Source organism: Cutaneotrichosporon oleaginosum, assembly GCF_008065305.1.
Source record: "Cutaneotrichosporon oleaginosum strain ATCC 20508 chromosome Unknown ATCC20508_contig01, whole genome shotgun sequence".
Classification (NCBI taxonomy): domain Eukaryota; kingdom Fungi; phylum Basidiomycota; class Tremellomycetes; order Trichosporonales; family Trichosporonaceae; genus Cutaneotrichosporon; species Cutaneotrichosporon oleaginosum.
Genome location: NW_027072170.1, coordinates 809,100 through 829,124, shown reverse-complemented (window position 1 = coordinate 829,124; position 20,025 = coordinate 809,100). Strand labels below are relative to the sequence as shown.

Genomic DNA, 20,025 nt, shown 5'->3' with positions numbered 1-20,025 from the left:
CCTCAACGCGTACGGATCTGATAGCGAGCAGAAAAGTTACGGTACAGATGGATTGCATCCACCGGTCTCCTTCATGCATACGCATCATCTGCTTCAGCACGATCACTATAAGGTAAGGGCATACCGGCCGGTTGACTCAACCTTTCGACACGTGATCGGAACCAAACAAAGCCGCCAAGCGAATGGTGTCGCCCGCTCAGTCGTCTCCTTGCAGTCCACCTCGACCCAGATTCAGGCCTCTTTGAAGCACCTAACTCCGTGTTGCGCCGGGCAATGCGCTCGCACATCGTGCAGCAGCGTGTGTGCCATCTCCGCAGTCATCTGCCCTTGTTTTGGTCAAGTCCACACACTTCATGCGACAGGATGCGATCGCTGAGCCTTGTCATAGGGTACACGCTGCATTAAGCCGACTAAGCAGTCCACCTCCTCTAATTCTACTTCTCAAAAGTCTGGCCGCGAGACTCGAACACTGTGCCCTCTGGTGCCTTCTCGTTGCCGGGGCCGAACCAGTCCTCGAACCCAAAGTCGGTGCCCCAAGGCGGCGAGACGAAGCGGTGCTGCTTACCGGCGGCCGCGAGCCCGTCGAGGGTCTTCATGTCCTCCTCGTCGAGCGCTATGACCTTCTTGTTGTCGTCGATGCGCGAGGGCGTAACACTCTTCGGGAGGACGACGACGCCACGGTTGACCTGGTACGAGATGAGGATGGTGGCGACGCTCACGCCGTGCTTGTCCGCGATCTTCTTGATCTCCGGGTCGTCGTGCAGCGGCGAGCCAGCGCTACCGAGAGGCGAGTACGCCTGGAGGCGGATGCCCTGCTTGTCGCAGTACGCCTTGAGCTTTTGCTGCGGGTTGTAGGGGTGGAGCTCGACCTGGTTGACGGCGGGGACGACCTTCCACGTCTTGCTCAGGCGCTCAAGGTAGAGCTCGGAGCAGTTGGAGACGCCGATCGCCTTGACCTTGCCTTTAGCGAGGACAGCCTCCATCTGGCGCCAGGTCTCAGCCTGGTCCCACGAGCGGTCGATGTTGCGGCTCCCGTCCGGCTTGGTGGGGAAGAGCTTGCTCGTCCCGTTCTCCACGGTGCGCACAGGCCAGTGGACAAGGTACAGGTCAAGGTAGTCAGTGCCGAGGTCCTTGAGAGTGATGTCGAGGCCCTCCTCAACGCGGTCGTGGTACGTGCACCACAGCTTGGAGGTGAGGAAAAGCTCCTCGCGGGGGACGCCGGATGCCTTGACACCCTTGCCGACCTCCTCCTCGTTCTGGGGTTAGCATCAGCGCACAGTCAAGGAGGGACGCGGTGAGAGCAGCTCAGCAGGTGGCCCACAACGAGCAACTAGAACTGCCGAAGGCCTGCAAACCGACCCTACTCACCTGGTAGCACAACGCGCCGTCAATGTGGCGATACCCGCTTTTGATAGCGTGCTCAACGGCCTTCTCGACCTCTCCTGGCTTAGACTGCCAGGTGCCGAGGCCCACAGCAGGGATGGTGTTGCCCGAGTTGAGCTTGAATTCTGTGGGGACCGACTTGACCATGGTGACGAGCGAGCGCAGTGAGCGGGCGGTAATGATGGGTGGTATGGAGAGGGGCGGGGATGAATAACAGATGAACTAGAAATGTGACCTGGCCGCCGCGCTGGCTTATGAAGTGCCCACCAGCCTCAATCGTCGCAGCATGTTTCGCCAGGCGCTCCGGGTACCGGCCCGAAGTCCGGCGGGCCGATGTCCGGCACGGCCCTGAGTATGACACACCGCCCGGTGTTGATGGAACATTACCTAAGCCGAGCGAATCGGCTCCCTGCGGAGATCGCGGGAATGAGTGCTACGAACTGGAATGGCTCAAGATAAAGGAGAGTGCTGCTGTGTTTCAGAGCACGGCCAGGTAAATGATATTTATTAACATGGGTTAAGGCTATGTTGGCGGAGGCAATTGCTCCACTGGCTTAACTAGTCGAGATCCATCGGCGGGCTCAGGTGGCTGGCGCTCTTCTGGCTCGTGCCATTGAGGTGCGGTTTCGTAGAGGCCCCCTTGTTGGCGCCCGTTGCGTCGGTGCGACCGGCCGCCTTGCTCCCCTCGGTCGCGGATTTATGATGACCGTTCGCGCTCCCGTTAACGGAAGGTCCAACGTCAGGATTGTCCTGATCTGGCGCCGAAGTATCTGCGTCGGCCATCTCGACGTCACCATCCGCGACCTCGATGATCTCGATTTCGCTTGCCTGAGCAGCGCCCTTATCTGCATCAGCCGAGCTCGACGCCTGTGGCTGGTCGGTCTCGGGAGCGGCCACTTGTTTCGGCTGTTTCCTTTTGCGCTGCTTCATGATCGCGTTGATGGCCTCACGATGCTTGAGCAGGATGCGTTTGTAGAGGTGGCGCTGCGGCGCTGTCATCGAGATAGGGACGATAATTTCGACCTTGGGTGGGAGCTTGAGCACATCCCCCTTCACTCGGCGCAAGATGTACGGCTTGAGCATCTCGTGAAGCTCAACGACGAGGCTCTCGTTGAGATCCTCAAACCGTTCCTCTAGCTCTTTCAGGTTCGGAAAGTTGGCCGCGTCGAGGAAGTTGAGGAGGTTGAACAGCTCCCGCAGGTTATTGTTCAGCGGGGTGCCCGTAAGTAGGACTCGGTGGATAGCGTTGAGCTTCTTGAGCTTTCTAAACAAAAGGCTAGAGTCATTTTTCACTGGCATCAACGTTGTTCAGCCCGCACCGTGCTCACCAGCCTGCCCTTCATCAACGACAAGTACCTCCCACCGCGGTATGTTGCTGAAAATGCTGAAATCTGAACCAGTGATCGTGTCATACGTCGTGAGGAGGACTTGCGCCTTCAGTCCTGCGGCCTTTCGTTCCATAGATGGGCGGTACAACTCATACTTGGCGATGACGTGTCGGGCTGTGGTCAGTTCAATCAGCACTGTCGTTACTCACAACCTGACTCGCCGTAGTACGGCACCACGCGCACATGCGGCACCCACCGCTCGAACTCGCGCACCCAGTTTGTGATGGTTGAATTGGGAACAATGACAAGTGACGGATAGATTTGCAGCTCATCAGACGCGAGGTAGCCCAAGAACGATGCAACCTGGATGGTCTTGCCAAGACCCATGTCGTCGGCGAGGATGCAGCCCTCGCGCCTAAAATGCTTGTAAAGCAGCCATTGAAACCCCTCCACCTGGAAGGGCATGAGGGTGCCCCCGACAACGCAGTCCGGCTGCTCCGCTGGCGGGTCGCCAAAGTTTTCAGCGAACCGCTCCCGCTCCGCGCACTCCTTCTGCGTCAGAATGGGGACTGTCACTAGCCGCGCATCCAGGTGTCTCCCTAGAGCTTCCTTGTAGGCCGGGTAGAGAGGCCCGTCGACGGGCGGCGGCGTGTCGCCGCACGCCTGATCGTACTGCAGATCGCGCCACTTGACGAAGCTCCACGTGACCAGAGGAGCGATCTCGTCCAGGTCGTCTCGCGTGAGCATTCGCCCGGTCAACTCTTCCCAGTCGTCGATCCACACGCCGGCACTGGTGGGCGGCTGGATGCCGTCCCTGAGAACGACATCGTCATCTAATTCGTCTTCGTCAGATCCAGAGGAGATGACTCGCTTGCGTTTTTCCTTCTTGCCCTTCGTTTTGAACTTTCTAACGTTCTTGGGCGGGGCCAGCCAAACGTCAAGGACGCGATCAACGGTGCACCAGGGCAATGGGAGGTTGGCCTGGGCGTCTGGGTCAGGCGGAGGGCCATGTCCCTCCCACTTGGCTTCGAGCACGTCCTTTTCGCGATGGTGCCGTGCAGTAGCATTGAGTTCCTCCATCACGGCGGTGATAGTCGGTGCGATAGTCTCGTCGCCTTTTGCCGCGAGTGTGTCATCGGTGACGAGGTCCAGCTGAGGGCCCTTCTCGATGAAGTTCCGAAGTTTCTGCGGTGCTACCGCTACAAGCCAGCCGTGAGGAACCCAAGTTGAGTGGCGGAAGCCCCTGGCGGTCCATTTCACGAGATACTCGCGTGGGAGACGGTCACGGTAGTTTGGAAGCTCCTCGGGCTCGAGGTCGGGTTCGATGGCATCCGCAGGGAATGGTCGCCAGGCGATAATCCTATCCACGAACCAGGGCAAGTCGCGGCAGACATGGCACTCCCAATCCGCCCCTCCATCAGGAGCGGGGTGCTGGTATGCATCCGCTAGCCTTGGCAGACTGTAACGCTGGCCAACTGGGAAAGGGCTTCGTACTGACGTAAGTAGGTGCCGTGCAGACTAGGTCAAACTCACGATGCTCGTAATGGCACGCTTGTTTGCAACGCTTACAGCGAAACAGCAAGGGCGCAGGGTCACTCTTGATCAAATTCGAAGCGGACTCAGCCTCCGTCTGTGAGGCGGAGGTGTGCCTCGGCTTCCTAGGAAAACGCGAAGATGAACGGGCCTGGCTGTCGCCATCCTCATCCACATCAATAGGATCGTCCGCTGCGCCATGGGTATTCTCAAGCGACCCATGAACCTTTCGCTCCTTGCACACAAAACACACAGGAAATGCCTCGCAGCGGGAGCACAAGAACGAGGCAACGTCGTCAACGGGCAAGGTGTGAATGCGAGAGCCGCCGCTTGCGGAGTTCAAGGCGAGCATGACCTTTTTACGCTGGCCTTGGGGGATGCAGGACTGGGCTCGTCAGCATGGTATTGCTCAAAAAGGTCACCACAAGCGGTACGAACCCAGTGGAAAGAGGAACAACAGCGTTCACACTACTCGTCAGCATAGAGCTCCAAGCCGACATACCTCAAGCCAGCCACCTAGGCTTTCCGCATACTCCTCATCATCAACCACGAACTCGTCAGTCTCCTTGCGTCTCTTGCCTTTTCCCTTCTTCTTCCGACGCGCCGCCTGGAGTAGAACGTCGGCAGGGGGGTGGGCGCACTTCTCGCAAGTCTGACGTTAACTTGCCTCATTCGTTACGCAGGCTCACATGACGATGGTACTGGAGAATCTTCCGCGTTGGCGGTTTGGTAAGCCTCGGAACTAACATCTCCGAGCTAGAGTAATCGGATTCTTGCTGGTCCCCTTCGTCCTCCTCGAAGCAAGAGTCGACATCGGAGGATGCGCCCCGTGCCCGTTTGGGAGAGTTCGCGCGAAGTTGTGACTGCGCTCGAACTGCTGGCGTTATGGTTGAGCGCGCAGCCGTTGAATGCGTCCTTTTCGAGTTGGACGCAACGGGGCTGCGAGGAGTGCGGTGCTGGCTGGTTAGCATGAGGGATAGAGTAAACGAGGGGAGGAGCATTCACCGATCTAGTCCTCATCACTTGAGGCTCCATGCGCCCCGTCTGGCGGGTAATGGGACGCCTCGCATTGATGCCGTCAGACGAGCTGCCGTCGCTCTCCCAGTTCTCCACTTCATCCTCGTCTCGTAGGTCGTCCGAATCGTCGCCATACCCGCCAAATCCCGAGTCGCTGGAGAGAGCGCGCCCGCGCTTGCGCTTCGACGGCGTGAGCTTCAACTTCCATGGGGACCCGTCGTCCTGCTCGGCGAGGACTCTTTTGCGCGACGCTTTCGTGGGGAGCGAAAGGTGCTCAGGCATGTCATACCGCTCCAGCACGTGGAGGGGTAAGAAGGGGACCTCAACAACAACTCGAGTGCGTGGCATAATGCGTGAAGGTCCAGGCTCCTCGCCGCCGCTCAACACTTGTATGGAAGGGGATGAAGGTTGTAAAGGAATGGTCGGGGTTCCAGGTGTATGGTTACGTCTGCTCCGCCGCGCTGGCCGGGTAAGGGGGAGGTCATCGTCCTCCTCCTCCTGTGCAATGCTGTGAGATCTGCTGGAAATGTGGCCAGAGTCTGAGTCGGTGTCGGTTGACTTCAGCTTTTGTTTCGCTGTCCTGCGTGTCCGCGCGGTGGATTGCGGCGTGGTCGCTTTGTGAACCTCAGAGGGGTGTGGGACACGCGACGATCGGCGGCGTCGTGGGGTTAGAGTTTCCAAGACCTCATCCTCGCTATCTACGGCCGTGATGACGGACGAAGAGCACCTGGTCGAGCGCCGTGGCGGCATGGGTGGTAGTGGTTATTGTTACAACAGTCGTGGTCGAGCCGCTCTTGAAGGGTGATCGCGAGGGTGGAGGTTGGACATTGAAGATGAACGAATCTGGTTCCGAGAGCGCGTCTGGTTTCCTAGGGTGGCGAATCATGGTGCCGCATGCCGCACCCCAAACAAGCCACCCACCCACCCATCCCCAGACGTGACGCGTTCATTCCACTCCGCTTCACTTACTCTCCATCGCTCACATCCACTCGCACACCTCTCCAACACCACCTCATCCACTCTCACACGCAATGCTCGGTCTCGCCCGCCCCACCCTTAACACCGCTGTACGTCTCTCCATGGTACTGACGCGCGTCGCTTGTCTCACCACCCCGGCGCGACGCGTCTCTCATCCTGGATCTCGGCTGACACGGCAGAAGGCCACCCTCGGCCAGCGCGGCTACGCCAAGGCAACCCTTATCGGTCGCCTCGGCGCCAAGCCTGAGGTCCGCCAGGCCGGCAACGGCAAGAGCTATGTGACGTGGGCCAACTCCGAAAACGGATGCGTCGTGCTGACTCCAGCTACAACCTCGCCGTTCCCAAGCCCCCCAAGCGCAACGAGGAGGGCGGTGAGTGCATGCTATCCAAGCTTTACTGACATGCAGAGGTTGTCCGTGACGAGCAGGGCTGTGAGTGGCCGAAATCGCGCTGAGGACTCGGATGCTGATCTTAAGACACTGTCCGCGACACCAACTGGTGAGCATCACGCGCAGCAAGTTGATAGCTGACTCCTAGGTTCACGATCTTCAACTTCCGCCCCACGGCTGCGCAGTACATGGCCAACCTGGAGCCCGGCACCCAGCTGATGGTTGAGGGTGAGTCATCTGGGTGATGCGATTTGGGCGATGGCGGTGGTGAGGACGATGCTCACAGCAGCCTCCCTCGAGACTCGCACCACACCCACTGAGGCTGGCAACGTCAAGGACCTCCTCCTGCGGTGAGTTGTCGGGCGTGCTCTCCTAACATGTGCAGTGAGATCTCGCACCAGGTTGTCTCGCGCAAGAAGAACTAGATCCATGGGGCAAAGTAGAGGGTGAATGTCGGTAGCTTATGTACCACACTACTCCGAAGGATAGGACGATCCCGCGATATGACCGGTATCACCTGAGGCTGCTGACAGAGGACGTACAAGCCCGTATTGATGGCATGCTGATGCAATGTGGCGATATGGAAATTGGGCAATCTGGCGATCTGGAGATCTAGAACGATATCTGAAACCTCATGCGACACGCTAGGCACTAATCGATGGGCGTGGCGTTCACATCTGGGGTTTCAGACGCGCCAGTCGGGTGGATCTGCCCTCCGCACCAAGACGCGCTCCGCAGATCAGCAACTGGTGCTTCGTACATGCTTCTGCTCGCCGCCTCTCGTAACTCAGTGGGTGCGCGAACAGACGCCATCCTCACCCCTATGTGAGTGGGGTGCGGCTCAGACAGCGAAGGCGAGCGCGGCGCCAAGATGGCCGAGCTGACGCCCGTCTGTGCGTCGGAAGTCGCCAGCGACTATCTCTGTCGCTTCTGCCGAGGGCGGATGGAGCGCATGACGCAAGCCCGATAGCACGCAATACACGCACGCTACTTTACATGGATGAATATTGCTACAATCACATCTACTTTTTCCTCTTGCGAGGCATTGCCGACTTGGTAGTACCGTCGCTAGACGCCAGCCCAAGCGTCTTGACGCAGTCGGGACAGTACCATGTCTCGGGAAGCGGGCCGTCGATGTTGACGCACTTGACATGGAACTGGAGTTAGCAAGGAGCGCGCGTGGACGCGGGGCTGAAGAACTTACCCATTCGTAGGGACATTGGTCATTGTCGCACCCAATCATCTCGCCGTAACTCTTTTGCTGGCAGAAGCAGTAGATCTGGTCATCGTTGTCGACGTCCATCGCCTCGGCGATAGGTTCCTCTTCCTCTCCCTCGGCATCCTCTTCCGGCGTAAGCGCCTCGCGCTTTGGTCTCCCCCGCCCGCGCCCGTTAGAAAGTGTGGATCCAGCACGCGGGAGCGGCGGAGCCATGGGACTCCCGCCCCGCGAGTTGCCGCGCGAAAGTAATCCTGTCGTTCCCGCGCTGATAGCCGCCGCTAACGGTATTGCTGGCTTGCGACTGCGCTTGTGGGAGCCGCTCCCGAGCCCGGTCGATGGCAAGAGCACGTCCGCGCTGCCCAAATCGCCGAGCTTGACGGGCTCGGTGGCATCAATGTCCATGCCGCCTACACGCCCCCACTCGGCCTTGCCGCGCTCGCGCGCCCGCGACACAATCCGTTCCAGCCGCGTTGCAAGCTGCACCTTCTCCTCCTGCAGCTGGTGAATCTTGGTCCACTCGCCCTGGATTTTTGCGATGTTCTGCGCGTCCTTAGCCGGAAGGTGGGCTGAGGGGATCGGCGCGTCCTTCGGAATGGGCAGTGGGAAGCTCGCAGGTGCCGGCGCGCTCGTTGGTGTCAAGCCCTTGATCGACTTGGTCAACCCGTAATGTCGCTGGTTGATGCGATTGAGGAGATCTAACGTTAGCAATGCCAGCATACAGAAGCGCCCACTGTTTATCCTCTCGTCCTTCTCCTGGATCTCCATAAGAAGGAACCTGACCTCGCCCGGCAAGTTGTCAAGAGCTTGAGTCAGCAACACTCCGCGAGGTACCCAGCGACAAGTGACTAGCGACATACTGGAGACAAACTCAGAGGCCACAGCCGCTGCCTCCTCATGGTTGAAGTGAGGGTGCACTTGAAGTCCCGGTGTTGTTGTCATTGTGGATGGATGGCATGAGCCAAGATTACGTTCGACGCGTCGACGAGGTTGTCACTCACATTGTTTGGGTGGCAAATGCGCCTTGCACCTGTCGGCGTGGGGCAGGAGGTGCTAATGCCACGCTGGTTGAAATTGCATTTGAAAAATGTGCCTTACTAATAGGATGAATCCGCCACACGCCTGGAAAAGGTGAAATGCCGATCGGCTGGGTGGAGACTGCCTGGCGGGGGGAAGGTGAGCGCCAATCGTAGGCGGCTCAATCGATACCCCCGCCGTCTCCGACGTCGTCTTCGACACCTACTCCGGTACTCTCACTACCGTCCCTACTCCTACGCCAAAGCGCCGCAGCCCGCCTGGCTCCGCCCACAGCGTTCTCACCATGTTCAAGCAGTCCGCGCTCCCGCGCACTCTGCGGGCCACCCGTGCGGCCGCGACTCAGTCCCGCAGCCTCGCGACCGTCGCCGACCCTCCCGTTCGCCACTACGGCGGGCTGAAGGACCAGGACCGCATCTTCCAGAACCTGCTTCGCAATGGCGACCCTGTTAGTTGCAGCGCGCAGCCCAGAGCGCGGGAGGACGAGATGGAGCCTCCCGAGCTCCGCCCACTTGCTCCATCTCGCTCCCGCCGCTGCCCCCACACAGCTAGCATTGCTGACGCGTAGTACCTCAAGGGCGCGCTCGCGCGCGGCTCCTGGCACAAGACCAAGGAGATCCTGCTCAAGGGCGACACGTACATTATCAACGAAATGAAGGCTTCGGGTCTCCGTGGCCGAGGTGGTGCTGGCTTCCCTTCGGGCCTGAAGTGGAGCTTCAGTGGGTGTTGAAGCGTTGGTGGCGAACTTACGCCAGTGAACAAGCCGGGATGGGAGAAGGACCCTCGGCCACGCTACCTTGTCGTCAACGCCGACGAGGGTGAGCCCGGAACCTGCAAGGACCGCGAGATTATGCGTGGTGACCCCCACACCCTCGTCGAGGGCTGCCTCGTTGCTGGCCGTGCCATGAACGCCAATGCCGCCTACATCTACATTCGCGGCGAGTTCATCGTTGAGGCCCACGCTATGCAGCGTGCTATCGACGAGGCGTACGCCGCTGGCCTCATCGGCAAGAACGCCTGCGGCTCCGGGTACGACTTTGATGTCTACCTCCACCGCGGCGCCGGTGCCTACATCTGTGGTGAGGAGACCGCTCTTATCGAGTCGCTCGAGGGCAAGCAGGGCAAGCCTCGTCTCAAGCCTCCTTTCCCCGCCGACGTCGGTCTTTTCGGCTGCCCCTCAACCGTCGCCAACGTCGAGACTGTTGCCGTCGCCCCCACCATTCTCCGCCGCGGTGGTGCGTGGTTCGCCGGCTTCGGACGTGAGCGCAACCAGGGCACCAAGGTGTTCTGCGTCTCGGGCCACGTTAACAACCCCTGTGTCGTTGAGGAGGAGATGTCCATTCCCCTCCAGGAGCTCCTGGAGAAGCACTGTGGTGGTGTCCGCGGTGGCTGGGACAACCTGAAGGGTGTCATCCCCGGTGGTTGCTCCGTCCCTGTCATCACCCGTCCTGTCGCCGAGAAGTGTCTTATGGACTATGACTCGCTCAAGGACAACGGTACCTCGCTCGGCACAGGTGCTGTCATCGTCATGGACAACACGACCGACATGATCCGTGCCATTGCCCGCTTCTCCAAGTTCTACAAGCACGAGTCCTGCGGCCAGTGCACCCCCTGCCGTGAGGGCACGACCTGGATGATGAACATGATGGACCGCATGGTTGAGTGAGTCTTCACCGCCTCCGGGAAGAGCCGCGCGTCTCTCGCTCCTTCCGATCCCCATACTCTCGCTAACTCCTAACAGAGGCCGAGCTCAGGAGCGCGAGATCGACATGCTGCTTGAATTGACGTGAGTACGAAAGAGGGCGTGAGAGACCGAATGAGAGGTAGTGAAAGCCCGGCGCGGATTTGAGAGCCTCCTCCAGTTGTCGAAGGCTCTTGCGTTACTTTACCACATCACTCCGTCACTCTTGCTAACAGTCCAGCAAGCAGGTTGAGGGCCACACCATCTGCGCTCTTGGTGACGCCGCCGCTTGGCCAATCCAGGGTCTCATGCGTAACTTCCGCCCAGAGGTTGAGCAGCGCCTGGCCGATTTCCACGCCAAGAACGGCCAGACTCTGTTCGGTGGCAAGCTGAAGTCGGACGTCGACTACTCGCGCGCCGTCCCTGACAACCTCGGTGGTGAGGTCCCTCAGGTCTCTGCCCCGGCAGCATAGGTTAAAACGCAGTAGACATGCATGTATTGAGCTAGGTATGAAGGAGTTGCACAGGGAGAGGATGAGCTCTGGCCATCAGGATCTGATGACGAGTTGTTCTCAATGAATCGAGGTGGAGGTTGTCCAGGATGTTGCTGTAACACTCTCCATGTCCTCCCCACCACCAAGCAACATCCTCGAGGATCCCATCGGGGAGCTCGAGGCTGCCATCCGCGCCCACGCTTTCGGCATTGACCCCCTCTCCCACGTGCTCGTTGGCCAGTCCTACCCACGCACGAATGCCGAGCGTATAGCTGTGGCCTCAGAAGCCCGCTCCAACAAGCAGACGCCAGAAAGCGTGCGCGCGCGAGCCAAGGTCGTGCTCCTTGAGAACGAGGGGGAGGCTGAAATTGTGCTTGACCAGCGGGGATACACTGTAAGTGCTGTGGGACACGTTCCGGGGGCACAACACCATGCGCCCCGCACGCCGCGGTTTAGCTGCTGAGTGGGCGCTGACGTCTTTCTCAGATCGAGAGCACAACTGCCACCACCGATCTCACAGCACGCACTTTCGAGTCTTTCGACGCGCTCCTCATCGCCCTCTCTCCGGCGTATGTACGCGCCATGAATGCCGCCGTTGCCGCGCGGTTCGCCGAGGGCGTTCCAGAACGGCGATATCACAGCCATGAGGATGAGGACGAGGAGGAGCCAAAGTGGATAGACTAGACTGTTGTGCGCGTGCATCGGATAGCGCGCCAACATTAGCATGCATGGCGCGCGCTGCAGGCTCAAGCGCGCAGTATGAGGCCCATGCGCGAAGCTGCTTCGATCGGAGGGGAGGGCGGCGACTGCCGTCACGCGTGCCGACCTCGGGAGCCGGCGACGCAGGGACCTAGCATACCTCGGAAGTCAGACATGTTGGAACGATCCAACCCGCCATGGCCACAAACGCTCAAGCTGTGGCCAACGGCGCTCAAGATGTGCGGCCCAGTATGTGTCCTGCTCCGCTCCGCTCACCCAGTGTCAATGCATGAGCGCTACAGCCTGATGCGTCAGAATGCGGGACACCCGCATGTGATCCTGCACGTCGTGGTGTACCCCTCGGCCTCGATGCCCTCCACCGACGCGCTGGAGCGGCGCGTGGCCGAGCTGCAAGCCGCGCTTCCCATGCTGTCAGCGCGTGTGGTCGGCGCACACAGCACTAAGCCCGCATACGTTCCAGGCGTTGCGTGGCCTGCTCCCGCCATTGTTCACGAGGGGGTCCCGGCATCGTGCTCCGTCGCGGCATACAAGACCGCGATGGATGAGTTTACCACCAAGAGCGTAGCTAGCGCGTCCACAGGCCCCGAAGCACCGATGTGGCGCATCAGGATGTTCCCCCCCGGGTCAAATGGGGAGGGATACCTCACGCTAGCGCTCAACCACCTGCTCATCGATGGGCGCGGCTCCACGCTCCTCCTCGCCGCGCTCACCGCGGACCTAGGCTCTCCCAGCCCACTCCAGCCCGAACCCTGGACCGCGCCCACGACCTTTGACGCCACGATCCCGACCACGCCCTCTCTCCGCTTCCTGCTGCCCATTGTCTTCCGCGAGCTCCTGCTCCCCAAACTGCCGCGCTTCGTGCAGGAACCTTTCCTCGCCTCTGACCCATGGCCTGGCGTACGCCCCGGCGATCCCCTCACGTGCGCATGGGACATCCACATGCTCTCCCTCGACCCCTCGCTCATTTCGAGGGTCAAGAAGGCGGGCGCGGCGCGGGGCGTGAGCACGCTGCACCCGCTTCTGAAGATGGCATACTGCGCCGCAATGTGGCGCGTCTTCAACGCCAGCGCTCCCCTGCACATCGCGGTTGAGACGGCGCGGTCCGAGCGCAAAGCTGCGCTGGGCCACGCAGCCATCACGCACAACTACGTGAGCGCGACGATGTGGGACGCCACGCTCGCCGGCGACGACATGGTCTGGGCGCGGACGAAGGAGCTCGCGCAAGCCGTAGGCCCTGCTGGCGTCTTGCCGGGGCGCATGACTCTCGGCCTGCTCCGCCATATACCCGACCCGGAGGTGGATGAGAGCGCGGCAGGCTTCGACCCCAAGCGTCCTACGGGATGGGAGAAATACTTCGTCGAGCGCGCGCAGTCGGGACGGCCGTTCCGCGATTCCATGGCCATGAGCAATCTCGGACGCATCGAGCTTCCGCCCGGCGCGAGCGACGCTTGGTGGGGCCAGACGGCGACGCCGTTTGGCAGCGCCATCATGGTCAACGTTGTTGGGCACGAGGGCGGCGTGCGCATCAGCAGCGCGTTCAGGCTCGTTGTAACAACCACCGAGAGCGTTGGGGGCGTCCACGCAACTGTGAGGCGGGTGCTTGAACGCATGGGCAGCTCAAGCGAGGGCGAGGATATCACGCTGGAGGACATCACTGCCAGTGGGGATAACAAGGGCTAGACATAGAACGAATAATACATAGTTGCAAGATCACAGGTGTACTTCTACAACGAGTTGAAGTCGCCGAGGTTGAGAGGCAACGAGGCGAAGAGCGCCGTCCTGCTGTTAGCCGTTACTCAGGTCATGATGCCTCACCAGTATGCCTCGTCAAAGCCTGCCATGTTAGGGTCGACAGGGTAGGCCGCAGCGCTGTTAAGGAACTGCGTGAGGTCGTCGAGTACAGGTACATCGATTGGCTGTATTTCGGGCACCGGCACCGGCACGGGCGACACCTGCCGGTTCGTGTCGAGAGACTCGGCGCTTGTGATGCGCATTGTGCCGAGCAGGCGCTCGAGGAAGCGCGCGACAAACGCGGAGGGCGCGTCCGGCACACCATCCGCGACCTGGAGGCATACTTCATAGATGGTCTTGAGGCAGCCGAGAGCGATGCGGCGTTGCGGGTTGGTCACCTTCCAGAAGAGCTCTTGGACGCTTGCACAGATTGACGCAAGCTTGGCACTCGCAATGTCCTGCTGGAAGTGCCACATGCCCTCGTCGCACACGATCTTGAGCTGCTCGACGTACGCGACAGCGCGGTCGAGGCACTCGGCGGTGACGTGCTCGACCTCGGTGGGGCCGAGGAAGCGGAGCATGGCGAAGCGAATCCCAAACAGCATCTGGCGCTGGTAGAGGTGCAGGAAGACCTTCTGCTTCTCAGTGAGATGGCGGTTCAGCCCATCCGAACGCAGACACCATTTGGTGTGTACGCGCAGGCCGGACTCGAAGAGGCGCTCAATCTGGGCGAGCGCCTGCTCGCGGCTCATGTTCGCGCAGTTGTTGCGCCAGTGGCGGACGCCGTCAACGATAAATAAGGTCTCGAGGGAACAGGAGAGGCGCAGGTCGTTGATGATGTCCAGGTGCTGGTGCTCGTAAATCCACTGCTCAATGTCACCGACTTCGTGCGCACGAATAGCGTTAGGCAGGTTGTATGTCCCGGCATAGGTGCGGTCGAAGGCGGCGAGGCAGAACCATGTCCGCTCCGTGTCCAGCTGCTCTCTGTAGCGCGTGGGGTCCGTGGGCCGAGGAGCAGGGGGCTTGCTCCACCGCTCGTGCCAGCCAAGCTGATATGCGAGGCGGACTGCGATGCCGATACGCACCCAGCCGCTCTGGTCCGTCGGTTCTTTCCAGTACACGAGAACCAGAAGGGCTTGGATGACGCCTGTGCTGCACACGCCTTGTTCTATTGCGTTACTCAGCAGCTTCTGGGCGTGCGAAAGCAGGCGCGGATATAGTGGCTTGTGGAAGTATTTCGCCGCGGCGGCGAGGACGGCGGTGAACGCAATCGAGGAACGCTCACGCAGATACCCGCACGTGTGGAGGACGGGGTCGAGAAGGGCGATCATGGGGTTCAGGTACTGGTGGAACATGTCAACGAGGCGCACAGCCTCCATGTCGTTCAGGTAGCCCATCATGACTGTTTATTTTAGCTAGGCCGACGGGTGACTCACGAGGATCGTCGAGCATGCTGCGGCTCGCGCGCCCTTCCTTCGCGTTGGCGGATACGAAGGGGAGCTCAGACCAGCCCTCGCCCATCGCGCGCTTGCTGCTCTCTTGCTCTTCGGTCTCGCGCGGCTCACGCTCCCGCTTGCGGTCGCCTCCGTCCAGAGAAAGAGAGCGAGCGTGGGCATCTGGGTGGCCGTCATGCGAATGCGAGTAAGAACGCGGAGCCTGCCGCGAGTCATGTCCATGATGTGGGGGGTACTGCTGCTGCGTCTCTACATTGTGCGGGCTGCCATCCGCCGTCATGGGGGATATGTGTGAGGCAGGGCGCACGCGGACGTGCGACGAGTGCGAGCTCTGCGGCGACGGGTCAGCAGGGCTGGGATACGTGCTAGACGTCGTCGCTGCTCCTCCGGTGGGAAGGAGGGCGTTGACGACCATGCCGCTCGCCCACTGGGGCGGAGGCTGCGGCTGGCGTGGGGGCGGCATGTACGAGCCCGAGCCGGAGGGGTCTATTCGCACCGGGCTGGGGCCATCCGGTCGCATATTTGGCGGGTGGGCGTGAGACTCGAATTCGGGGCGCTCGTGAATGGCCGGTGGGCGCTGGCCATCGGCGGGTGGGGCGGGGAGGATCTTGGGGTTGGTTGTGTGCACCCGTCGCCGACGCTTGCTGTAAGCGCACGGCAGATCAAGACGCTGGCAGCGCTGACAACGCTGGGTGATGTCGTTGTCGTTGACACATTTGAGCTGGAGTCAGCAATGCGGCAGGCACGCGCGAGAGAGAGTGGGGGTGCCCACCTTAACTCCTCGGCAGAGGATGCAGCTGATGTCAGCTCGAGCATTCCGAGACTAGTGCAGGGTCGTCGCAGATACTCACGCGGGCTTGCGCGACTCCATGGTGGATGGTGCTGAAGAGTCGCGCCGGGCGACGAGTAAGGAAAGCAGATGTAGAGGGTCGGGCAGATCGGTGTCATGGAGCGCTTTGGCTTTCAATCGACTCTTCGGATAATCCTTGTCATTCTCGCCGGAAAAATAGCACGCGAGAGAGCCATAACTGCTCAGAGTGTGGCAGGAGGCTTTCACTGCGCCTTGCGACCTGACGACAGCTTGTGGCCATGCTCATCAGCCCAAAAAGGCTGCGCGTTTTTACTTGCGCATCTTGCATTCCCGAGTCCTCGGACAGTGCAATTACGGGGCTAAGGGTGAGGAGGTACAAAGTGACGCCTCAAGTTAGGTCGTGGGTCACGGGCCATACCTCTCGTCACCTGGTCTCATCCAGATCCTGCCGGAGTTGTCTGTGCATCGATCTGGCATTATCGTTATGGTGGCAGTCACTCTGGCGCGGTCCGCTCCGTCATCTACTCTACATTTCCACTTGGAGACACGCGGTGCAAAGCTTTCCCACAGCCGCCTGGCTCACCCCTTCAAGGTCGGCGGTTCGGGTGCCAGCTGTTCAGCTTGTTCTGGCAAGAAGGGGTCGCATTGTTCAGCAAAAGACTGTGGTGGTGGCGCTGTGGCATGCCCACCCCCACCTCCATTTCAATGTCACCTTATTAACGCCCCATGTCGTTCTGTTTCATTGGTGATCTTTCGGGAAAAGGGATGCGATAACACACATGCATACCGCACTCTGAGACAGCAGCATGCAAACGGACGTTCTCAGGAACGCAATGCTGTCTCAACCGTTATCAGATGGCCGGAGACGTGGTCTCGGCGACCGGAGCCAATCAGAGAGGGATGCCGTTGGGCGGTATGTTCGATCGTTCGTACATGTTGCTGACTGCTTCCCGAGCATGGCCGAGCAACACCTGTACATGTATTTCGAGCTAGCAACAGGGAAGTAGTAGCCACGGAATTAGGACCGTGTCGGCAGGTCCAAGAGCATTCCTCAACAAAATGCCACTGAGCCTAACTAATCAATATATCTGGCTTTTAGTGTTGGCGCTTCATGGTGCGCAACAACCCCGCGTATCTTCATCCTCATCTTCCCCTTTCTTCGGTTAGCACAACCTTTATCTATTTTGACAAGCTTATAAGTCAAACAGCACTCCAGGAGGGCAAGGGCGCGGAAATTCATCATCACTCAATTGCATCGGCCTCTTCTGATCTCGCACGCCTTCCTACATCCACTAGACCCTCTCGAGATAGTCGATCTCCGCCTTCTCGCCAAGCTGGGGCGACTCCGGCACCACGTCATCGGTAACGGGCGGCGGGATGCCGTGGGGCGGCCACGCCTTCTTCTGCCGCCACTGGCAGTAGCGCGATGGCCCGCCGAAGAGCTTGGCCATACTCTCGATGGGCGTGCCGCGCGTCTCGGGGATGAAGACGAAAGTGAAGACCAGCGTCAGGAAGCAGCAGATGCCGTAGAACACGAACACCCAGCCGCCAACAGCCGCCTGCATGTGTGGCGCGGACATGGTGGCGGCGAACGACGACAGCCACTGGGTTGCGGCTCCAAAGGCGCCAGTGATGGACCGCATCGAGATGGGGAACATCTGTCGTTGAGCTGAGTTCTCTCCTCTCTTAGTCGTGATGATGACTCACCTCAGCTGAGACAATCCAAGCAAGCGAATTTCCGCCCCAGGACCTGCAGAATTAGTGTTGTGGTAGGGGGTGCGGCAGATGTTTGTGCAAAATGAGGATCTCACTCTGCGGCTAATCATTGGTACTCACCAGATGAACGAGTACAGCATGATGCAGGCCACAGCACCCGTGCCCTGACGCTGCTCGGAACCCGTGAGCATGCCTTTCTTGGACGCCGGATCGACCGCAATGACATAGGCGCCGATGTAGACGAGGGTGATCGCGCATCCGCCGGCAGAGAGGAGCCAGGGTACACGTCGGCCCGAGCGGTCAACGATCCACAAGCAGAACGTGATGGCACCGACAGCCTATTATCAGCTGGCTGGAGGATAAAATCACGTACCTTTACAAGCCCATAGAAACCGGTGTACAAGTTGACGTCCTCGGAAGCGATCCCGACTGATGTGAACAGAGTGGGCGAGTAGTCTGGTATTAGCCACCGCCGGAATGCGACCCACAGTTCAGGACCACAGCGCCGCTAAAGTTCATGAGGATGAACATCCAGAACAAGCAGATGAACAGTCGTCAGCGCAGTCGCACAGGAAAACCTACGCGGTGCCGGACGTGCGGAACCCTAAGCTCCTTTGTGAATGCGCGGAGATACGGGCCCATCCCAGTCTTCCCGCCGGCGAACTTGCGCTCCTCCTCAATCACGACGCGCAACATCGCCACCTCCTGCTGGAGGTACTCGTGGTCCTCGGGCAGCTGGCGGACGTAGCTGAGCACCGCCATCGCCTCCTCCTCGCGGCCCTTGCGCAGCAGCCACCCCGGCGACTCCTTTAGGATGACGGATCCGACGGCGAGCATGCCGCCGGGGATGAGCTGGACGGCCATCGCGACGCGCCACGACGTGTTGCTGGTAACATCCATGTGACTCGTGATGCCAAAGTTGATCCAGAACCCAACGAGCGAGCCGATCTGGTACGCGATTTCGAAGAAGCCCGTGAGCTGGCCGCGGATGGCGGGCGGCGAGAACTCGCCGATGAACGTAGGGATTGTGGCCGTAAGCACACCAACGGCAAATCCAGTGATGGCGCGACCAGCGTAGATCAGACCCAGGTTGTGCGTCGTCACGGTCATGAGAATGGCGCCGAGGTTGAAGAGAACCGCGCTGACTTGCATCGGGCGCTTGCGGCCAAACGCCTCCATACAGGGCCACGCGAAGACGGCGCCGAACCACGCGCTGCCCGTGAATGTCGAGGTCAGATTGGTCGTCATGGCCGTCTGCTCCGCCTTGGTCATCTTATCGATGCCCATCGCTTCCCTGAACGAGGGGCGGGCGATCGTGGTGCCAATGAATGCACCTGGCGTCAGCCGGCGAGGAGGAAACACAGTAACTACGCACCATCATATCCGAAGGTGAGCGCGCCACATCCGCAGATAATCGCGAGCATGTACACGCGCCAGTTGTACACCTCCTTCGGCGTGGGCCGGTCCTCGATCTTCTTGAATCCGCCCATGGTTGTGGTGTCTCCGCGGGGTCGATGGAGAGAGCGCGGGGCCTAGTGTGGGGAAATGATCAACCGCGATTGTACTTTAACCTCCTCTTCATGTTGGGGGCTCCGGCCTGCCAGCCGACTCGGCACCTCACGGCTGGATTACTAGACGGTTAGCGACGGGCCTGGAGCACACCGCCGGGGGAGCGGCGTCGATGTCAGTGAGAGTGTGCGAGTTGGCGAGGCAGTCGATGAATAGGATGCGGAGCTGGGCAAGAAGGCCCGGGCAAGTCTCCGCTTCAGTCGCAACGATCGTCCCGGACAGTATGGAAGAGGAGGGACGCGATGGACAGCTGACCGTCGTTCGGCGCTATCGCCGGCCCGTGGCGGTAACCCGCGGCACTGGGACTCGGTGTGGCATTGTACCGAGCTTTCAATTATCCTCAAACTGTCTTCCACGGAGGAGGCCGAAGAACGGCAGTTGTGGGTACCGATGTCTCAACCATGTCGAACGGGCGAGCGAGGTGTGATCAGACTGTATAGTGAGAGGTCAGATCAGAGTATAAAGATGAGTAGAGAATATACGAAGATGCCGAGATGCTAATGGGAGTCGTACTCTTGATCTATGTGCCGCGCATGTGGGCGCCGGATTTGGAACTTTAAAAGCCACCTGATCTCGCGAGGCTTCGGGGTATGTCCGGTGAAGATGCCCACCTGCAACGGTGTTGCATTTGCCCCATCCGACCAACGCCGTTTCTGGGAAGACCGACATTATGCGGGCCTCATAACGGCTGCTCCAGCTCGCCACAGTTGAGAAGCTTGAGTTTTCGATCAATGAGAGAGATCGACAGAGCCTGTTACTCGGCCGGAACGGGACTCCTTGGCTCGCGGAGGGGCCTGATTCCACCATCAGCGTCAGCGAGATTGGCTTCCATGTACAGCAGCTACTTCGTCGCTCCTTGCAGAATTTCCAAGGGCGCTGAAAGCATGAGAAGCCTGCGCGGTGCATATGAGAGCGTCGGATCTGGGCGCACAGGCTGGCCGACGGGCTAGGTGGAGCGGCCGCCAGCAAC

The 20,025-nt window shown here is 60.1% G+C and overlaps 10 protein-coding genes across 10 annotated transcripts; 4 read left to right on the top strand and 6 right to left on the bottom strand.

Moving 5' to 3' along the window:
• Positions 1-434: 434 nt before the first annotated feature.
• On the bottom strand, positions 435-1,530 carry COLE_00352 (uncharacterized protein; the record flags this gene model as incomplete). The annotated part of the gene is made up of 2 exons (XM_018424083.2): positions 435-1,256; positions 1,369-1,530. 2 exons carry the CDS (start codon positions 1,528-1,530, stop codon positions 435-437), a joined length of 984 nt encoding a protein of 327 aa, XP_018276461.1.
• A 411-nt stretch (positions 1,531-1,941) lies between these two features.
• On the bottom strand, positions 1,942-5,609 carry COLE_00351 (uncharacterized protein; the record flags this gene model as incomplete). The annotated part of the gene is made up of 8 exons (XM_018424869.1): positions 1,942-2,675; positions 2,712-2,885; positions 2,921-4,204; positions 4,245-4,629; positions 4,683-4,712; positions 4,747-4,896; positions 4,934-5,200; positions 5,250-5,609. The coding sequence occupies 8 exons, from the start codon at positions 5,607-5,609 to the stop codon at positions 1,942-1,944; spliced, it is 3,384 nt and encodes a 1,127-aa protein (XP_018276460.1).
• A 683-nt stretch (positions 5,610-6,292) lies between these two features.
• On the top strand, positions 6,293-7,053 carry COLE_00350 (uncharacterized protein; the record flags this gene model as incomplete). The annotated part of the gene is made up of 8 exons (XM_018424082.2): positions 6,293-6,328; positions 6,419-6,522; positions 6,564-6,610; positions 6,647-6,670; positions 6,716-6,737; positions 6,777-6,856; positions 6,918-6,978; positions 7,014-7,053. 8 exons carry the CDS (start codon positions 6,293-6,295, stop codon positions 7,051-7,053), a joined length of 414 nt encoding a protein of 137 aa, XP_018276459.1.
• A 597-nt stretch (positions 7,054-7,650) lies between these two features.
• On the bottom strand, positions 7,651-8,786 carry COLE_00349 (uncharacterized protein; the record flags this gene model as incomplete). The annotated part of the gene is made up of 5 exons (XM_065626074.1): positions 7,651-7,785; positions 7,833-8,182; positions 8,216-8,542; positions 8,579-8,650; positions 8,705-8,786. 5 exons carry the CDS (start codon positions 8,784-8,786, stop codon positions 7,651-7,653), a joined length of 966 nt encoding a protein of 321 aa, XP_065482568.1.
• Positions 8,787-9,165: 379 nt separating this feature from the next.
• COLE_00348 (uncharacterized protein) lies at positions 9,166-11,033 on the top strand (the record flags this gene model as incomplete). The annotated part of the gene is made up of 5 exons (XM_018421515.2): positions 9,166-9,327; positions 9,448-9,598; positions 9,635-10,541; positions 10,621-10,665; positions 10,802-11,033. 5 exons carry the CDS (start codon positions 9,166-9,168, stop codon positions 11,031-11,033), a joined length of 1,497 nt encoding a protein of 498 aa, XP_018276457.1.
• A 148-nt stretch (positions 11,034-11,181) lies between these two features.
• COLE_00347 (uncharacterized protein) lies at positions 11,182-11,738 on the top strand (the record flags this gene model as incomplete). Its single annotated transcript, XM_018426914.2, has 2 exons — positions 11,182-11,448; positions 11,541-11,738. The coding sequence occupies 2 exons, from the start codon at positions 11,182-11,184 to the stop codon at positions 11,736-11,738; spliced, it is 465 nt and encodes a 154-aa protein (XP_018276456.1).
• Positions 11,739-11,950: 212 nt separating this feature from the next.
• COLE_00346 (uncharacterized protein) lies at positions 11,951-13,454 on the top strand (the record flags this gene model as incomplete). The annotated part of the gene is made up of 2 exons (XM_018420958.2): positions 11,951-12,002; positions 12,034-13,454. The coding sequence occupies 2 exons, from the start codon at positions 11,951-11,953 to the stop codon at positions 13,452-13,454; spliced, it is 1,473 nt and encodes a 490-aa protein (XP_018276455.1).
• A 44-nt stretch (positions 13,455-13,498) lies between these two features.
• COLE_00345 (uncharacterized protein) lies at positions 13,499-15,830 on the bottom strand (the record flags this gene model as incomplete). The annotated part of the gene is made up of 5 exons (XM_018424081.2): positions 13,499-13,553; positions 13,590-14,907; positions 14,942-15,680; positions 15,732-15,756; positions 15,811-15,830. 5 exons carry the CDS (start codon positions 15,828-15,830, stop codon positions 13,499-13,501), a joined length of 2,157 nt encoding a protein of 718 aa, XP_018276454.1.
• Positions 15,831-17,062: 1,232 nt separating this feature from the next.
• Positions 17,063-18,976, bottom strand: COLE_00344 (uncharacterized protein; the record flags this gene model as incomplete). The annotated part of the gene is made up of 6 exons (XM_018426217.1): positions 17,063-17,428; positions 17,478-17,520; positions 17,607-17,824; positions 17,860-17,942; positions 18,065-18,820; positions 18,862-18,976. 6 exons carry the CDS (start codon positions 18,974-18,976, stop codon positions 17,063-17,065), a joined length of 1,581 nt encoding a protein of 526 aa, XP_018276453.1.
• Positions 18,977-19,502: 526 nt separating this feature from the next.
• Positions 19,503-19,961, bottom strand: COLE_00343 (uncharacterized protein; the record flags this gene model as incomplete). Its single annotated transcript, XM_018419688.2, has 1 exon — positions 19,503-19,961. The coding sequence occupies one exon, from the start codon at positions 19,959-19,961 to the stop codon at positions 19,503-19,505; it is 459 nt and encodes a 152-aa protein (XP_018276452.1).
• Positions 19,962-20,025: the final 64 nt, after the last annotated feature.